General features: G+C 52.5%; 1 protein-coding gene across 1 annotated transcript in view; it reads right to left on the reverse strand.

The window, feature by feature from the left end:
- Positions 1 to 557: 557 nt before the first annotated feature.
- Positions 558 to 20,073, reverse strand: part of ppargc1b (peroxisome proliferator-activated receptor gamma, coactivator 1 beta) — a 39,130-nt gene continuing 19,614 nt past the window's right edge. Inside the window, 12 exon segments of the mRNA XM_057043475.1 lie at positions 558 to 4,636; positions 4,805 to 4,932; positions 5,015 to 5,133; positions 5,215 to 5,272; positions 5,488 to 5,872; positions 5,875 to 6,105; positions 6,250 to 6,317; positions 6,638 to 6,683; positions 6,801 to 7,686; positions 7,819 to 7,947; positions 10,727 to 10,930; positions 11,324 to 11,509. Coding sequence (XP_056899455.1) covers positions 4,545 to 4,636; positions 4,805 to 4,932; positions 5,015 to 5,133; positions 5,215 to 5,272; positions 5,488 to 5,872; positions 5,875 to 6,105; positions 6,250 to 6,317; positions 6,638 to 6,683; positions 6,801 to 7,686; positions 7,819 to 7,947; positions 10,727 to 10,930; positions 11,324 to 11,509 — 2,532 coding nt within the window. The 3' untranslated portion in view covers positions 558 to 4,544.

Consider the following 20,073-nt stretch of genomic DNA (forward strand, 5'->3'; position numbering starts at 1 on the left):
TCACATACACACTCACGTGTGATTCAGCAAAATGAGGTGAAAAATTACTTGCAGCCTGTTTAACTATGAAGGAGCACACATGCACACACACATGCACACACACATGCACACACACACACGTGCACGGGCACAGGAGAGGATGAGCTCCATGCTGGAGCTGCAGCGTGTCTCTGCTGTGTCCACAACATGGTCCTTGTTTCTGGACACAAACTCCAGGTGACCTTTGATCTTTCCAGGCTTTGGTGTGTTTTTGGCGCCCTCTATTGGACATGTTCTTGGTCTTTGATCTGTCCAGTAAAGAGGAGTGTGATGAAAAAGCAGTGCAGCAGTTGCAGCTCCTTCAGTGGTGCTGTGTGTTGCCATGGTAACTAAGGACCTTTACCCTAATGATGGTTTATAATCGTCAGTTTCTGCTGATCAAGCACCTTCAAGGCCCTTGAGCTCCATCCTGAAGGTCAGAAACAACATAAAAAACAATCGAGACTCAAGTCGCTCTGTTGATTCCAGTCGGTGCTAAAAAAGGTGTTTTCACACTGAAAATGAGCCAGCAGCCGAAGAACGTTGTTCATTAGGGATTTATTTATTCATATTTTCATTTTTTGGAGGCAAATCAATGAATATATGTACTTTGTACAGCATATGAGGAGCACATCTCTACAGTTTTATAATGTAAACAATCTCTGAAGAGAAATGTAGTTTAAAAGGAAGTTTTAAACTATTTACATGAATTAAAATATAATTTATAACATCAGATACTTCCGCTTCTATGAAACTAGATTTTAACAATTCAAAAATACTGAAATGCCTTTTTTGTCGCCACATTCTCAAGACATGAAATTACAGAAACCAGAAAGAACTCGTTTGAAGACGTCCAAACTAAGTGGCGTATAAATAAAAATAACCCAACATATGTAAAAATATAAAATCTCACTAGCAGTTTTTACCTTTTACCAAAAACTAAGTTAAAAAAAAAAGCAAAATCATTTGTCAATTTGATAGTCATTAGATGTAAAGACAATAAAATCAGTAATCATGAAAAACAACAAAACAACTTTTGCCCTTTCTGTCAAAGCGTTAACCTCCACCTGGACACACACACACACACACACACACACACACACACACAGCAGATTGACAGGTTGGGTCCCCACTCGTCTGTGTGACATCACCGGCGCCGTCACAGTGGACAGATCGTTTCTGATTGGCTGCTGTTGTCATGTGACTCGGCCGTTTTACACAGAACCAGAACCAGAACCAGAACCAGGCTGGCGTCCTGGTTGGGGACAGTTTGACGGTGTGGAGGACAGATGAGCAACAAAAAAAGGATGTTCTAAACTGAATGATGCGCTCGTTGGAGATGTGACGATCTGATTGATTTGGTCAACGTTTCCTGTTTTTCCTCCATTTTCCATCGTTTGAAATGAAGTGGAAGAAGAGTATTGCATTATAATGAGGGCGGTTCCCTTTGGAAGGCTTTTTTTCTCTTTTTAAAAGTTATAGATCTATCTTTTTTTACATATTTGGATTTGGCGTCCGTGGGTCCAGGACCTGGAGCCGAAGGACGCCGTCGTGTTGAAATGTGTCGACGTGTTCTCAAAACACTGAGGAAAATGGTCAACATCAAAGTTTTCTATAAGAAAGTATATAATCATCTAAATATCTACACAAACACACAAATATATATTCATATATACGTATATACTTCTATAATATGGCTATTGAAAAAAGTTGTAATTACGTCAGTAATTATTGATAATAAACCACATCGGATTGACAGTAATAATAAAGCTTGTGGCAGCTGTTTCCCACCCCGATTTTCCTTTTTAAGGCTTTTTTTTGTTTTTTTTTGCTGATATTCGCCATTAAATCGCCGGCGGCGCCTCCGCGGTGACCGCTGTAGAAATCCCATCACGCGGCCGCCACGGTGGACAGGAAGTACCGGGACACGACCATCACACCGAGCGTCTGGGCCCGATCAGGTGACCCGTGAAACACCTGATTTAAGGTGGAATTTCTACAGGGTTGAACCGGCTGGTACCAGCTGAAACTAGAACTGGGTCAAACCACTGATGGAATTATTGATCTGGAATAAATGGAAGTGTTCGACGCAGCTCGGACTGAACAAACCTGTGCACCATCAAAATGTGGTAATAACATAGTTACAACAGCTCTCTTTCAATAAGAAGATATCGTGAGGACATTTCACCACTCGGGACGTTATTTGTGCAAGAGTATATTATTTTTTATACGTGTTCTGTGTTCCCGACACCCGCCGCCACATTCTTCCCCTCTCGGGACCATCTCCGGGGGGCCGTGCTGCCCCCCCCCTCTACATTATTACCTCAAAGGCCTTCTGATTAGTAGCTATTGCATTTCAAATTGCTTTGTACGAAAACATTAAAAACTCTTCCTCCTTTTGAAAACAACAGGAACTAGTGATGATCTGCAGACGGCGATCAGCTCGACAGTGTTGGACTGTGAAGACTTCCCTTAATTGTCTCCCTGGAGTCAACACAGAGTAACGAGCTAAAGTGACCTGACCACCAGCGATGAGCCTCCTTCCACACACACACAAACACACAGTACGCTTATGTCACCACGAGGCAGAGTGCTATATACACAGTTTCTATTCATATATTATTCATATGTAAACCTGCACGTCCTCTCACCCTTTAGCAGTCCACATACTAAGCACAAGCACTCCTTCAGCTCCGTCCGACGTGACCTCCAGCACCAACTCGTCTTAACTGTGGACATGGATGAGTCCCCTCATCGTCCCAACTCCTCCATCACTGAATAAGGCGCCTTTGTACTTAGTGTGTGTTCTTAGTAAAGTCAAAGGAGAATCAAGTGATGTAAACATTCAGTTTTTTGTGTTACCAAAGAGTTGATTATTAGGACAAGAAGAAAGGGGAAAGGTCGCCGGGGAAGACCCGTAACGAGGCCTAGAACCCTCCACCAGACGAAGCGAGTCCGGCTGCGTTGCCTTGAAGCTCCTGGAGAGGAGGGACAGGTGGACAATTTGGATCCCTGAAGAGAGCAACGAGAGGAGGAAGAGGAGGAATCTCCCCTCCGGTCACAATCACGGACCAACCGGGCCGTCCAAACATCCCGTCTCCTCAGAACCACCCGGCAAACCTCAGCAGCGTCCCACTCAAACACGAGACAGAGACAAGACACTCACGAGGACACAAAGACTCCAAGAGGCGGACACGCTAAAACCAGGACGGGGCGAGCGGGGGGAGGGGCTCCGTCGCCAGGGAAACCTCCAAAGGTTGCAGAACCCGCCACCACACAGGGAACCTTTCTGACTGAGGGCCAGACGAGGAAGGGGTGGGTGTGAGGTAGAGACGCTGATACAGAACCTCCGGCCCGACCCGCCGCGCCCGCCACACACACCTGCCTCTAAAGGCTTCTCCCCTGGTGACGTGGGCCCACCGGGCCGGCGGTCCTGGAGTTTCCTGCCTGGGCTGCTGCCGGCTGCATGGCTGCTGAGCCCAAACGAGCGTTCTAAAGCACCAAGAGCGTCACAATCTTTGGGCCAGCAGAGACGGGGAGCACGTTTGATACATTCACGTTCTTCTTTACATTCTGGTCACTGATCACAACAGACGACGGCGCTCCGTTGAAACCCAGCGCCGAGCTCCTGGGAGTCGCTCCGTTTGTTACAGGATGAGCCAGCGTGTCCTGGGGTCACGTGACCTGACGGCCGGCGCCTTTGCTTCTGCTTCAAACCCTCGGTGTAAACGTTAGCGGGACGGCGGCGCCGGGCAGCAGCGGGACGCGGAGACACCACGACTCTAACCGACGGGCTCTAGTTCCTGCGGGGATCTCGGAAGTTCTCGGGCAAACGCGGCAGCAGCAGCAGCGGGGGGGGGGGGCTGGGGGAGCTGGGGGGGGGGGGGGTGGGGGGGGGGGGGGGGGCAGAGGAGAGCGGTGCCTCCAAACAGTGCATAGATCAAATTAAGGAAGCACTACAATTACAAAAAAAGGTTTCTTCATTTTCAATTTGTAAACTTTATCAGTCATCAAATGATTACATTAATTTTTATATATATATATTTATCTGTCTAACACACAGAAGAGCTTTAAAATTTTGAACATCCACAGTTAAAACAGGGCGGGCCGCTGTTCTCACAGCTGCACGCCTGGCGAGCAGAGCGGCAGCGTCGCTCCTGACCACAAACGGGGAGTTTTCCCTTTACATAGAAAACCGAAAACACACGCACGCACGCACGCACGCACGCACGCAGAAACACACCACGATGACCAGCGCAACGCAGGAATAGCAGGGAGTCTGCTACGGAGGGGCCCCTGGCCCCGGGGCGGGGGCTCCGGAGCTCCTCTAAACTGGTGCTGACTCGTCGGAGCAGAATCCTCCAGTGAAAGAAACTTAAAAAATCAGAGTTCTTGTCGTTATTTTATTCCAATGATAAAAATGTAAACATTTGCGAGGTTGCCTTGCATGGAGGTACTGAGTCGGCAGGGCGGCGTCGTCGGAGGGATGTTGCTGCGGGTTACTAAGGCTGGCCGGGGGCCCGGGGTCAGCGGTGCATGGACCTCTGGGCCTCCTTTAGCAGAGTGTCAAAGTCCGGGGCATCGTACTTGCTCTTGATGGGTCCTGGACCCGCCTCGTCTGGGACAGAGAGAAGAAGGGGTCAGGGTAACGGCTCCAGGACCCCCCAGCCCAGGACCCCCCAGCCCAGGACCCCCCAGCCCAGGACCCCCCGGCCCAGGACCCCCCGGCCCAGGACCCCCCGGCCCAGGACCCCCCGGCAGCACTGATGCTTTTACTGATCCTTACCGAGATCGATGTAGCGTTTCCTCGTCAGTCTTTTCAGGCCCGCGAGGCCGCTCTGGAACAGAGCCTCCCGATCCCTCCGGTGCCGCTGAAGCCCCGGCTGGCGGATCTTTATCACTCCACAGCGCTCCCTTCAACCACAGAAGAAGACAGACACCAAGATGAGGACGGCGCCGGTGCGGAGGAGCCGGCAACAGTGATCGCGTCTCTCACTCGTTACAGATGATGATTTTACAATCTTCAGCTTTGCCGAAAATCTGGAAGCGCTTCCTCAGCATGTTCTGGGTCACACCGCTGGGCAGGTTGTGGATGTAGAACACCTGGCAGTTGTCCTGGCAACAGAGCAACCATAGCAACGGTCAGGACAAGGCTCAGGGAGATGTGGAGCAGATGTTGGGTGGAAGGTTCTCTACCTCATCAGACTTGGCTTTGTTCCTCAGCTTCTCATCAGGACGGATCTCGGAGTTCTCACTGCAACAGAAGAAGACAGGACATGAGGACACAGCTGGGACGGATCTGCTCCCCGGTCTGTGTGACCATCTAAAGGATTCTGCTTCTCTCCTGGTGGAGCTGAAGGAACCAGGGTCGGAACTTTACACACATTCATCTTTGGCTGGGGTCACGTGACAGGAAGTGACACAAGGGGCTGCAGCTCTAAAGTCGGACCTGGGTCCAACCCGTCTCACCTGGAGTCGGTCTTGCTGGCAGGGGAGTCGGGACAGTGGTGGGGGATGGGCGAGGGGGAGCGAGACGCGGACGAGCGCTCCGCCTCTTCCTCCGACGACGGAGGCGTGGCAGCGACCATCTGGCGGTCTGGTGGCGCCGATGAGACCAACACCGTCTCTTTCCCCGTTGGTTCTCCAACCGGTGAAACCACCAGGTGCTCCTCGTCCTCCTTGACCTTCCCGTGCGTCAGCAGATCATCAGCCGCTTTGGGGGTCGGCGTGCTGGCTCCGCCCCCGCCCTGAACCTGGAGCATGGCGCCCAGCATGGCGGCACTCCGCTTCCTCTTCTCCCCGAGGCTCAGGGCGCAGTAGTCGTGGTCGCCGAAGTGGCGCGTGGCGTCGCCGCTTGTCCCGTGCGCAGCAGCTGGGCGTACAGCTCCGTCTGCTCCGGAACCTTCCGCTGGTGGTGGCTGCGGGTCAGCCAAGACCAGCCCTTGGGGACGCCGGCGTGTGAGGCCGGCGCCGCGCCCTCGCCGCCGCTGCCTTCCCCCGTGTCCTCGCTGCCCTTTCCTCCCTCCGTCGGTTTGAAGAGCTCATCCTCCGCCGGTTTGTGAGGGGGGGTGGTGGGAGGGGTGAGACCTGAGGGGCAGAGGACACACAGAGCTGAGCAGGCAGCCAGGGGACGTGGCGTCCTCGGGGTTGGACCACAGACACGTATGTCCCGACACTTCCTGTGTCCCGTCCACCTCCTGGGGCAGCCGTGTCTCGGTGCAGGTGATTTACCTGCTGTTCCACACAGGTCCACGCTGAGCGTCTGCTCAAAGGCTTTGCTGCTGAACTGGGACTCTCTGCTGGTGGAGACAGGAGACAAACAGCGGGATCAGTCAGGTTCATCAGCACCCGCGGGCGTCCAGGTCCAGCCTGAACCAGAACCAGAACTCTGCAGCAGAGGAGCTGGATCCGCAGCCTCTCTCCTCCCTCCAGGGGGGGCGGGAGCGCTGCCGCGGACGCCGTTACCACAGCAGGAAAGAATGAGCCGTGGTCATCTGGGATTCCACCGACTCTGACTCATTACAGCCGAGGACCCGACTCCTTCGTTAAGGTGAATTACAGGTTTGTGTTTGTCACCTGTGGGACCAGGAAAGACCTGGTCAGTGGTTACAGAACTCACCCGCCGGCCTTGTGGTTGAGCGGCAGACGAAGGCAGCTTCGCGTCTCTGAAATCACAAACATCCGTTTATTCACGCCGGTTCCTGCTCGGGCTCCTGCTGGGTCATGTGACGCAGCTGGGAGCGCCTAACATGGCGCGGCCACGCCTGTGCACCGTGTCTCACCGTGGGGGCGGCAGCTTTTGCTCAGCTCTGCGGTGTCACATGACGTCAAGCGTTCTGGCGGCGCCTCGGTCGTGGTTCCTCCGTCCTCCTCCGCCCCCCCTCCTTCACTGGACCTAACGGGCCGCAGCCTCTTGGCGAAGCGGCTGGGGAAGGACGCCAGGCGTAGGGAACGCCGCACCGAGAAGGAGCCGCCCACCTCCGCCGCCACCTCTGGGCTTTCAGGTGCCTCGGAGAAGGTTGCCGCTCCTCTCCGAGGAGCCTGGCTCTGGTGTGGGGCTGTGGGCCGGGCCGGGCGCCCCCTGAGGGGGCTGTGGGAGTACGGCGGGCTGTGCAGTCTGTAAGGCTTGCTCACGTCGAACGCGGCGCTCTGCTGCAGGAGCTCACGCAGGAGCGACTTGGCCTTCATCTCCCGCCGCCGCGCGAACGGAAGCCTCCTGGGAGCGGCGCCGCTCCCCGGGGCCACCAGGACCACCCTGGTGTGAGAGTTTGTGGCGGCCTGGCGAGGGGCGTCGGGCCGGGCCCGGGACCGCTGCAGGTCCTTGCGCTCCCAGCTCTGCTGCTTGCGTGAGGGCAGGCAGTAGGTGTGCATGTAGGTGATGAGCTCCACCACCGAGTGCATCTCCTTCTCTGAGCTGAACTGAGGTTTGAGGGGCTCAGGGGCCACGAAGGCCGCGCCCTCCACCTCGCTGCTGGAGGACTCCTCCTCTTCCTCCTCTTCGTCCTCCTCAGACTCACTGTCCTCCTCGTCCTCGTCCTCCTCGTCCTCTGTGTCGGGGGCGTTGTGGCTCTCTGGGTCCTGGGCGGTGGTGAGGTGGCGATGCAGTTCCGTGCACAGGCGACCGGCCGGACGCACCGCTCGTGGCTTCCTCTCCTGAATGACATCATTCTGGGGGCGGAGACACGCCAAAGTGAACCAGTAATCAGATTACTTCTGGAAATAATCATTTAAGGCGACTGTAGAGCTTGAAAGAAACTGAATGGGACGATGATGACGTGCAGCACCACCAATGGACCTCACCTTCACCAGAGGTCTGACCTGCCGGAGGTGCAGGCTTCTGTTGCTATAGCGATGAGCGCGGACTCTGTCTTTGAGTGTGTCTCCGATGGCCGTGGGCAGGTTAGGAGGACTCAGAAGAAGCTTCTTCAGCTGGGGAGGAAGAGGATGGAACAACTCAGATGGCTTTCCTGGAAAGTTCTGGAAAGGATTTGAGTTTCTTAAACTGCCAAAAAAAGTCCAACAATTTGGATGGAAGGGGACCTAGACCGGGACCAGGATCTGGTCGGGGACCAGGATCTGGATGGGAACCAAGATCTGGATGGGGACCGAGACTGGGACCAGGATCTGGTCGGGGACCAAGATCTGGATGGGGACCGAGACTGGGACCAGGATCTGGATGGGGACCAAGATCTGGATGGGGACCTGGACCAGGACCAGGGTCTGGATGGGGACCGGAATCTGGAAGTGGACCTAGACCGGACACAGGATCTGAACGGGGACCTAAGACCAGAACCAGGATCTGAATGGGGACTTAGACAGGGATCTGGACCAGGACCAGGACCAGGACCAGGACCAGGACCAGGACCAGGACCAGGTCAGCCTCCAGCCATAGTGATATTTCATGACATGACTCCTTGTTTTTCATCTTCAGTGGATAAACTTGGATTTGATGGACTTTAGAGACATGGTCCATATTTCATGTCTGACATATCAGGTTTGTCCAGATTAATAAGAGAGGTCATGTGACCAGAGAGCAGCGTCGTCATGGCGTCTGCTCATCCTGCCGTCCACCCCCAACATCTGCTCTTCCTCATCTTCATCCCTGAATTGTGATGCTGAAGTCTTTCACCCATCTGAAGGTGCGATTTCTGAAGGATCTCAATTCATCTGCTCTTCACCTGCTGTTATTACTGTCCTCCTGTTATTATCCTGTTATTACTGTCCTCCTGTTATTATCCTGTTATTACTGTCCTCCTGTTATTATCCTGTTATTATCCTGTTATTACTGTCCTCCTGTTATTATCCTGTTATTACTGTCCTCCTGTTATTATCCTGTTATTACTGTCCTCCTGTTATTGATGATAACATCATCCTAGATTAACTCCCCCACTAAGCTGCTGATTTCACTCAGGGAACATGCAGATGTGGAGGCTGAAGGTGGAGCCATAACCCACCCAGGCATCACATGGGTTCAAACCCAGAATCTCTCAACCCCCAACAGTCCTGCTCAATGTTGTCGGAAATATTCACATGTTCCCAACATCTGTCAGCAGCTTTACAGCCGCTTAGCACCAGTTAGCACCAGTTAGCGCTGAAAATGGGTCTTTTATTGCAACTGGAACTGAACCACAGAGGGAGGACAGAATCCTAACGGGTCCCAGTGACGGACCGCCAGCACCTGCATCACTAACAGGGTCGCCGGGCTCTTTGTGGGGAGCCAAGCTGGCTGAGAGTGTGACGAGGATGGCGATGAGGAGGGTCTCTTTCAAGGAAGTGAAGAGGAGCCTGAAGGTTTGTCTCCATGTGGAACACTGACAGCTTTCAAACACGCTGCACGTGCACGCTCTACTCCACGTGCACGCTCTACTCCACACGGGCTGCCTTCCAGAAACAGAGGAACCATCAATAGAGTCTTTGTTCTCGCCCTCTCTCACACACACAAACACACTTCTAACCTTAAAACTCAGTCTAAACCCTCAAACAGCCTTTTAAAGGAGCACGCGCGGCCCCGCAGTACCGCGGGGCTCCAGTAGGGGGAAGCACCACACGCCGCTCGCAAAACACCAGTCACGTGATGACAGGCGCTGAGAGATTCTGTTTATGTCACAGAATTCTTTAGAAATGGAAGTATTTTAAGCGAGTGGATGTGGGTGGAGGTTGAAGCGCTTTCTGCTCTATCAGCGCCGAAATATTCAGACAGCAGCGTGACGATTCCTGCAGGAGGCAAAAGGAAAATAACCACTTCTGCTTATTTCCTGCAGATGTGTCAACGAGGAGCCGACAGCGGCTAAACAGCTCAGCTCAAGATTCCACCAGGATTAGTTAGTGTCTGTTTCAATACTGGTTCACATGGTCATGTGACCACTGACGCGGGCGCCATCTTAGCTCACTTCTAACTTTTTAGTCAGGAGGGACTGAACCAAGGAGCCCTCAAGGTTACTGGGGGCGGGGCCGTCACACCTGGGGGCCAGTGTTTTATTACACAACCACGGCGATGATGGTATCTGCTATTTGTGGGCTAAACAATACCTGCGCGACCTTTAACGTGGACAACAGCAGTTGTGTTTACGTTGCCGTGCCGACGCGACTTTGATAAATGATAAGATGACCTTGGACTGTCTGAGGACACAAGTGTCAGCACCAGTTCAACCACTTTGGAAAGAATGTCCCCTCCTCTGGTTCCCTGGTGACTGTTGAGTCCAGCAATGAGTTGCTACGGCAACACTCATCAGACCCAGCTGTAGTTTCAGTGTTCCGCTCACCAATTACACACCAGACCCTCACCTCCGAGTCTCGCTAAACATAAAACCTTCAAGTCCAGTGAAGATCTGAATCTAATCCCAAACCTACTGTGGCCACACACACACACACACACACACACACACACACACACACACAAATGTTTTTCTGGAGTTAAAAGCAGACCTTGAACCTCACGAGCCAACAAGGAAAGTCAAGGTTAGCAAACTGGCCCCAGCTGAGGACCCTGGGATGGTGTCGTGGGGGGGCTGGGTCTCGTGGGGGGGCTGGGTCTCGTGGGGGGGCTGGGTGAGGGGGGGAGCTGGTGGTGGGATCAGACCGTTGGTGCGTTTATTCAAGGCTCCACCTCAACAGTGCAGCTTCGGAGCTCCGGGTCATTTTATGAAACGTGTTTGAGTGATGAAACATCAGTTAGTGATCGGACACTTTGAGGACTGTAAGATCTCACCAGGGACGGGTCCTCTGACTCCGCCCCCAGGACCTGGCTCACATCATGGGTACTGAGAGGAAGGCTCTCCTCCTCTTCTTCCTCCTGAACAGGCTCCTCCTCTTCTAGGGCGGGGAAGACAGAGAGCCCGCCCACCTCAGCGTCCACCATTCCATCCAAACTGTCGGTCAGAGCGGCGAGCAGAGCCGCGTTCTCCTCTTCTGTCTGAGGACACGTTTTTATATGGGACATAAAAAGACAGGATCAAAGTCAGAATGATCAGATCACATCGGAATGTAGCATGAAGCAGAGGTTAAAGGTCGGCTCCATTAACTCAACAACGTTTAACACACTGATGAGTGGCAACACGGACAGGAACCTGCCCAAACTCCTGAAGATGCCAGCAGCCAATCAGAGACGCCGCTTGTGTTATTTCTATGTTCTTAATCTGATTACGTGCATGTGCAAAGCTGCAGATTATTAGTGCTTAAAGTGTCTAAATCACATTAACATGTTTCCAGTTCTGAGTTCCTCTGGGACAGGAAGTGATCCACTCTTGATCTTGCATTTGCTGCACTTGTTGTTACAGTGGGCGGGGTTGAGTGGGCGGGGCCTCACCTCGAACAGCTGGTCGGCCGTGCTGCAGTGGATGGAGGCCGGAGACGCGTCCACCTGCTGGTCGCTGCACCACTGCAGCTCGCTGAGACAGTTGACGCTGTCGAAGTCGCTGGTGTCCAGCTGGGACAGGTCAATGTCTGGGAAGTCGGTGTCCAAGCGGTCCGAACACACCTCCTCCTCCCCATACTGCAGAGAGAGACGGAGCTGTCAGTCAAACATGAGGGGACGCGGAGGCGTGGTGTTTTGGACAGGGACACGCGTCACATGTGTCCAACGATCAGGACGAGCAGCGTCGCCCTCTGAGATATACATGCAGCTGAAGGTCCTGGAGCCACCCTGGATAAGAGCCTCCATCATCTGCTGCACACCGTCGCTCAACAGCTCCTCCTCACACGTGACCACCAAGGACGCGTCTGAAACCAGCCCGAGGAGACCCAGAGGACCTTCAGCCTGATGGCTCCTGATGCCAAGGTCTCCGGAGACCCCTGAACACCAGCGTCTAACCCTAAAGGCAAATAACGCCACGTTCTTCCTCACGCCACCCTCAGACGGAGCCCTGAAGGTCGACCTCCCCGTTAGAGCCTCCGTTAGAGCCTCCGTTAGAGCCCCCGTTAGAGCCCCCGTTAGAGCCCCCGTTAGAGCCTCTGTTAGAGCCTCCGTTAGAGCCTCAGTTAGAGACTCCATTAGAGCCTCCGTTAGAGCCTCAGTTAGAGCCCCCGTTAGAGCCTCCGTTAGAGCCTCCGTTAGAGCCTCAGTTAGAGCCCCCGTTAGAGCCTCCGTTAGAGCCTCCGTTAGAGCCCCCGTTAGAGCCTCCGTTAGAGCCTCCGTTAGAGCCTCAGTTAGAGCCCCCGTTAGAGCCTCCGTTAGAGCCTCAGTTAGAGACTCCGTTAGAGCCCCCGTTAGAGCCCCCGTTAGAGCCTCAGTTAGAGCCCCCGTTAGAGCCTCCGTTAGAGCCTCAGTTAGAGCCCCAGTTAGAGCCCCCGTTAGAGCCCCCGTTAGAGACTCAGTTAGAGCCTCTGTTAGAGACTCAGTTAGAGCCCCCGTTAGAGCCCCCGTTAGAGCCTCCGTTAGAGCCCCCGTTAGAGCCTCCGTTAGAGCCTCAGTTAGAGCCCCCGTTAGAGCCTCAGTTAGAGCCTCAGTTAGAGCCCCCGTTAGAGCCTCAGTTAGAGCCTCCGGCCACCAAACGGGCCACAGAAACCCGTCAAGAGTTCTGCTTTCTGAAAAGTAGCAGCAGGAACAACACGTGATTAACAGGCAGACAGGAGCCACGTCAGCCACAAGAGGAAGTGGGTGTGTCTGTGTGCGTGTGTGTGGGTGTATGTGTGTGTGTGTATGAGTGTGTGTGTGGGTGTATGTGTGTGTGTGTATGAGTGTGTGTGTGGGTGTATGTGTGTGTGAGTGTGTGTGTGTGTATGAGTGTGTGTGTGTGTGTGTATGAGTGTGTTTGTGTGTGTATGTGTGTGTGAGTGTGTGTGAAAGGAAGTGACTTTTGGCATCTCTATTAAACTGTGTGTACGAGTGTGTGTTCAGGTGACAGAAGAGTATTTCTGGGTTCATAGGTCAAAGGTCAGCTGTTTTACTCTGGCTCCAATTAAATCTTTCTTTCTTGGATTTCAACACATTTTGAAATGTGTTTTACGTGTCCTAATCAAAACCGTGCACATACTCACACACGTGCACGTACACGTGCAGACACACTATCTTGTTGGTTTTGACGCTTTCATGAAGGATGTAACCGCAGGGGCTCAGGGGACAGATGGAGATGCCGGTGGAGGGAGAACAGAACAGGACTAGCAAACTGACCAAACCTCCAACCTCCCTGTGGGTCAGAGGTCATCGCACATGCTCAGTAACCCAGGTTGAAAAGGGAGCGTCGCACTAATCCTGCTCCCCCTGCCTGAGGAGCATATGGATCCCCTGAGGATCCCAGAGGATCCCTGTCAATAGATCTGAGGAGTAAAGAGCAAATATGTGGGTTTATATAGGTTTTATTAGATGCGAAGTCATATTTATATTCTTGGATCGAAAGAAAGAAAGAGAGAGAGAGAAAGAGAGAGAGAGAGAGAGAGAAGAGAGAGAAAGAAAGATGGAGGAAAGAGGAAGAAAGGACAGAAGAGTGGGGGGGTGCTCGTGACTCAATAGAGAGGCAGAGGAAAGGGATGAAAGAAGATGAAAGAGAGGATGCCCTCTACAAGACCCTCTCAGAGGTGTGTGTGTGTGTGTGCGTGTGTGTGTGTGTGTGTGCGTGTGTGTGTGTGCGTGTGTGTGTGCGTGCGTGTGTGTGTTAGCATGCAGCTCACATCTCCCCATGTGCACCTGACTCATCCCCTCACCAACCCTCCTTTTCCTTCCTTCTCCTCCATCTTGCCTCATTTTTGCTGTCATCTCCTGTTTCCTTCCCTTGTTTCCTCCTCCTATCAGCATCTTTCCTTCCTCTTCACACCATCGTGTCCTCGTCTCTATAATCTTTTCTTCTTGTCTTCTCTTATTTTTCATGGTCATTGTTCCAGCAGAGTTCCAGATCCAGAGTGATGGGACCTGGGTCCAGACCTTCGGAGCTCCGTTCAGATGCTCCGTGTTGCGTCAGCTCCTCCAGGGTTCCTCGTCCTCACCAGAAACCTCTGGGAACCTCTGGTGGAACATCTGCATTGTGCCACAAGGGGGCGGTACTGAGAGGGGTTTCATGTTCTGAATCAGGGGGTTCTCCTGAAAAGGATCCTGGTCCAAACTTCATCCTGCTGAAAGGAAAATAAAGTGGATGTTCTTCCCGTCTGAACCTTCCACGATGGCAGGAGCAGAAAACCTTCCGAGCGCCTTAAACGCATCACTTCCTGTGTCTCCGTTATGACCTACATGGAGCGTTCCGATGGGCAGATCAAGCAAACGGCGGCGAAGTGGAAGCGGAATAACGACACCTCTGCAGTTATTGGACGTCCTCCACCATGACTCCACCATGACGCCACCATGACTCGGGAGAAAACCCCCCATGAAAAAGGGATTTTGTTCTGGGTGACAGTTAGAGCCGAGTCCCGACCCTTGACCTCTGGGAGCCTGGGACGTCTGCTGAGACGCTCCTTATAAAGAGTAGCGGTTCCGAGGATCGGCCGTGCTGGACTTCCATTTGTGGTTAATCTGCCTCAGTAACAACAGTGAAAAGCCTCTGGTCCGTTCAGCCGGGACAATCGCACGTTAAACCGCCGCTATTAATAGCGCGGCTGCACGTGGGAGCGCTATCTGGGCTACAGCGAGCGGGCGGAAAGGCCATCGAGACGCTCCTCCAGTGCTGGGAGCTCTGCATCCTTCACGTCTATCTTTAAACACAGACTCTCCAGGGTCAGCGCGTCAGCAGGGGGCGGAGCTCGCCAGCCCCCAACCGCCGGCAAATGGGTTTATGGTTACGCAACATCTCTATTCAAACTGTCTTTCTGTGGTTTAAAAGATTTCAATAATTCAGTTTATAGACAGTTAGCTTAGCATTTAGCAACACTAAAGTGTAATAAAGAAAACCACGTGATCCTGTTTGATCCAGTCGAATCCTTTGACCAGCAGCTGATCCGCCCGGCGGCGTGCTGGCGGCGTTCTGGACAGGTTAAGGCTGCAGACCTTTGGGTCCAAACTCTTTTAGCTGCTTTGCGAGAACGAGCAGGAAAAGGGGGCGTGGCCACGTGGAGGTCAGGTGACGGTGAGGCCATAGCTGATGAATGTTGACGAGCGTCGCTGAAATCAGCCCATAACGAGACGAGGCAGCGCCGGGAGGAGCCGCTGCAGCAGCGCCCACTTTCTTGTAGGTCACTTTCACACCGTTAGAAACGACGACCTGCGGCGGCGCCCGGCTGATGTGCTCGTCACGACCATAAAGGAGGCGGAGCCGGACGTGCACGTCCAGCAGCCAAACGCCACACGCAATTACCCGCTCTGATTCTCCCTTTGTGAGCAATAATCCAGAGCAGCTTCATCGTTTCTGTCTGAAATTCAGCTCTTGATGTTTTTCTTTGATGACAAGAAACGATGAAACTGAGGAAACAGAAGATCTGCAGCGACGTGACTGAGGCGTTGAGGAAGAGAGGAGCCCCCCCCATAGAGACCAAAGATAACTACCCCCCCATAGAGACCATAGATAACTACCCCCCCCCCATAGAGACCATAGATAACTACCCCCCCATAGACACCATAGATAACCCCCCCCATAGACACCATAGATAACTACCCCCCCATAGAGACCATAGATAACTACCCCCCCATAGAGACCATAGATAACTACCCACCATAGAGACCATAGATAACTACCCCATGACTGACCATAGATAACCCCCCCCATGACTGACCATAGATAACTACCCCATCACTGACCATAGATAACCCCCCCATAGAGACCATAGATAACTACCCCCCCATAGAGACCATAGATAACTACCCCCCCATAGACACCATAGATAACTACCCCCCCATAGACACCATAGATAACTACCCCCCATAGAGACCATAGATAACTACCCCCCATAGAGACCATAGATAACTACCCCCCCATAGAGACCATAGATAACTACCCCCCATGACTGACCATAGATAACTACCCCCCCATAGAGACCATAGATAACCCCCCCCATAGAGACCATAGATAACCCCCCCCATAGACACCATAGATAACCCCCCCATAGAGACCATAGATAACTACCCCCCCATAGAGACCATAGATAACTACCCACCATAGAGACCATAGATAACGACCCCCCCATGACTGACCATAGATAACTACCCCATGACTGACCATAGATAACTACCCCCCCATCACTGACCATAGATAACTACCCCCCATGACTGACCATAGTGTGTGTTCGGTGTGTGTGTGTGTGTGTGTGTGTTTGTCTATATTTAGCTGTTATTCCAGGTCTCATGACCATCTTTCCACAGCATGTCAGTGATTTGAGGAGCTGCTGCCAGACACAGATGACACACACACACACACACACACCCTCACACACACCCTCACACACACCCTCACACACACCCTCACACACACACACTGCACACATACACACACACACACTGCACACATACACCGCACACAAATATACACACACACTTCTTAATGAGGAAATGTTGGAAACCTGCACACTGCACACACACACACACACACTGCACACACACCCTCACACACACATACACACACACACTGCACACACACCCTCACACACACACATACACCGCACACAAATATACACACACACTTCTTAATGAGGAAATGTTGGAAATTTTTTCAATAACATTTTCCAAACTCTTTTATTTGCTTTACTTTCATTTTACTTCCTGTTTCCAACTGAGTGAGGGAACAAAGTTTACAGGAAGTTGATAGATCAGTCAGTTATTAAGGTGTGTGTGTGTGTGTTTAGAGCGTGTGTTCGTTGTGTGTGTGTTTAGAGTGTGTATCCATTGTGTGTGTGTTTAGAGTGTGTGTCCGTTGTGTGTGTTTAGAGCGTGTGTCCGTTGTGTGTGTGTTTAGAGCGTGTGTCCGTTGTGTGTGTGTTTAGAGTGTGTGTCCGTTGTGTGTGTTTAGAGTGTGTGTCCGTTGTGTGTGTGTTTAGAGTGTGTGTCCGTTGTGTGTGTTAGAGCGTGTGTCCGTTGTGTGTGTTTAGAGCGTGTGTCCGTTGTGTGTGTTTAGAGCGTGTGTCCGTTGTGTGTGTTTAGAGCGTGTGTCCGTTATGTGTGTTTAGAGTGTGTGTCCGTTATGTGTGTTTAGAGTGTGTGTCCATTGTGTGTGTGTTTAGAGCGTGGTCCGTTGTGTGTGTTTAGAGTGTGTGTCCGTTGTGTGTGTTTAGAGTGTGTGTCCGTTGTGTGTGTGTTTAGAGCGTGTGTCCGTTGTGTGTGTTTAGAGCGTGTGTCCGTTGTGTGTGTTTAGAGCGTGTGTCCGTTGTGTGTTTAGAGTGTGTGTCCATTGTGTGTGTGTTTAGAGCGTGTGTCCGTTGTGTGTGTTTAGAGCGTGTGTCCGTTGTGTGTGTTTAGAGTGTGTGTCCGTTGTGTGTGTTTAGAGCGTGTGTCCGTTGTGTGTGTGTTTAGAGCGTGTGTCCGTTGTGTGTGTTTAGAGCGTGTGTCCGTTGTGTGTGTTTAGAGCGTGTGTCCGTTATGTGTGTTTAGAGTGTGTGTCCATTGTGTGTGTGTTTAGAGCGTGTGTCCGTTGTGTGTGTTTAGAGTGTGTGTCCGTTGTGTGTGTTTAGAGTGTGTGTCCGTTGTGTGTGTGTTTAGAGCGTGTGTCCGTTGTGTGGGTGTGTTTAGAGTGTGTATCCATTGTGGTGTGTGTTTAGAGTGTGTGTCCGTTGTGTGTTGTTTTAGAGCGTGTGTCCGTTGTGTGTGTGTTTAGAGTGTGTGTCCGTTGTGTGTGTGTTTAGAGTGTGTGTCCGTTGTGTGTGTTTAGAGCGTGTGTCCGTTGTGTGTGTTTAGAGTGTGTGTCCGTTGTGTGTGTTTAGAGCGTGTGTCCGTTGTGTTGTTTAGAGTGTGTGTCCGTTGTGTGTGTTTAGAGCGTGTGTCCGTTATGTGTGTTTAGAGTGTGTGTCCGTTGTGTGTGTTTAGAGCGTGTGTCCGTTGTTGTGTTTAGAGCGTGTGTCCGTTGTGTGTGTTTAGAGTGTGTGTCCGTTGTGTGTGTGTGTTCCTGCTCCTCGTGGATGACGGCCAGTGTAACAACAGGATTTCCACCTCTTGCGGGTGTTTGAACCATTATTGTCTGATGAAAACATGAATGTTGAGCAGGAGTCATCACTCATCCATCCATCACTCATTCATCCATCACGCATTCATCCATCACTCATTCATCCATCACTCATTCATCCATCACTCATCCATCCATCACTCATTCATCCATCACTCATTCATCCATCACTCATTCATCCATCACTCATCCATCCATCACTCATTCATCCATCACACCTCAGAAAAACACCCCATAATTCCACCAGGTGAACCTTGGATGCTGCATGAAAATGGGTCAGCGTGCGTGTGGTGTGTGTGCGTGTGTGTGTGTGACATCAGAGACGCCTTCTTATTCAGGTTCCTGCTGGGTCACTGACGACATGGATCACTGACGACATGGATCACTGACGACATGGATCCAGTCCGTCTTCCTGCTGAGGGATCGCTTACACAGATCTCACCTCCAGCAGACCTTCTGTCACATGATCTGACTCCATCTCAGAGCTAAATCTGGAAGCAGCCACCCACACCAGTCCTGGGAGCTCAGATCCTAACGGCCAAGGGACAAACACACTCCTCTGTGTGCGTGTGTGTGTGTGTGTGTGTGTGTGTGTGTGTGTGTGTGTCAGGTAAATGAGGATATCTGCCCTCTTATCAGGTACAGCTATCATCACCTTCTAATAGAAAACTCCTTTACCCATCAGCCTTTGCGGCTCCACACCTACGCTGACTTCTTCCTGTCTGTACTTACAGGAAGTCAGCAGCACTTGGCCACGCCCACTTCACACACGGATGAACCATGGTCAGATGAGTGACAGCTAAATCAGGCTGTGGTCAGCCAGTCAGGGCCGACAGCAGTGGGTCTGGACTGGAACCTGCACCTTCAATACAGCCAGAAACACTTTCTGGGTCAGGGTCCGGGTCCGGGTCCGGGTCCGGGTCAGGGTTAGGGTCAGGGTTAGGGTTAGGTTAGGTCAGGTCAGGGTTAGGGTCCGGGTCCGGGTCAGGGTTAGGGTCAGGGTTAGGGTTAGAAGGCTCCAGTATCAGAGCAGCATCAGCCTAAAGTCCACCAGAGGATCCTGAGACCCAGAATGAGGACACAATGAAGACCAGACGTAGCAGTGAGCTAAAAGGAGCACAGGGCTGGTAGCAGGTAAAGCAAAGCATGCTGGGTAATGGGATCTGAGGTGGAAAGCCGATTCAAAGCCCAGGAATAAGAGCAGGCGGTTGAGGTGGCGTTAAGGTGGCGTTGAGGTGGCGTTGAGGTGGCGTTAATGTGGCGTTAAGGTGGCGTTAAGGTGCATTGAGGTGGCGTTGAGGTGGGGTTGAGGTGGCGTTGAGGTGGCGTTGAGGTGGCGTTGAGGTGGCGTTGAGGTGGCGTTGAGGTGGCGTTAAGGTGGCGTTAAGGTGGCGTTGAGGTGGCGTTGAGTGGCGTTGAGGTGGCGTTGAGGTGGCGTTGAGGTGGCGTTAAGGTGGCGTTGAGGTGGCGTTGAGGTGGCGTTGAGGTGGCGTTGAGGTGGCGTTGAGGTGGCGTTGAGGTGGCGTTGAGGTGGCGTTAAGGTGGCGTTGAGGTGGCGTTCGAGGTGGCGTTGATGTGGCGTTGAGGTGGCGTTGAGGTGGCGTTGAGGTGGCGTTGAGGTGGCGTTGAGGTGGCGTTAAGGTGGCGTTGAGGTGGCGTTGAGGTGGCGTTAAGGTGGCGTTGAGGTGACGTTAAGGTGGCGTTGAGGTGGCGTTAAGGTGGCGTTGAGGTGGCGTTGAGGTGGCGTTGAGGTGGGGTTGAGGTGGCGTTGAGGTGGCGTTGAGGTGGCGTTGAGGTGGCGTTGAGGTGGCGTTGAGGTGGCGTTGAGGGCGTGACAGTGGTCTAACTGGCCACTCACACATCCCAGTTTATGTCCTTGGATCAGCACGGACGACCTCGCTGTCCTCTGAGGAAACTCGTCCCACATGTGTAAACGCTGGTCACCATGTAGAACTTCCCTGTAGGAGCATCTCTGCATTTAATGGCCACCAAACAAGTTTTAACCCTCGGTGAGTTCAGGGCCTCCAGTCTCAAGTGTCCTAACCCATTC

The sequence above is a fragment of the Takifugu flavidus genome, chromosome 9, assembly GCF_003711565.1.
Source record: "Takifugu flavidus isolate HTHZ2018 chromosome 9, ASM371156v2, whole genome shotgun sequence".
Classification (NCBI taxonomy): domain Eukaryota; kingdom Metazoa; phylum Chordata; class Actinopteri; order Tetraodontiformes; family Tetraodontidae; genus Takifugu; species Takifugu flavidus.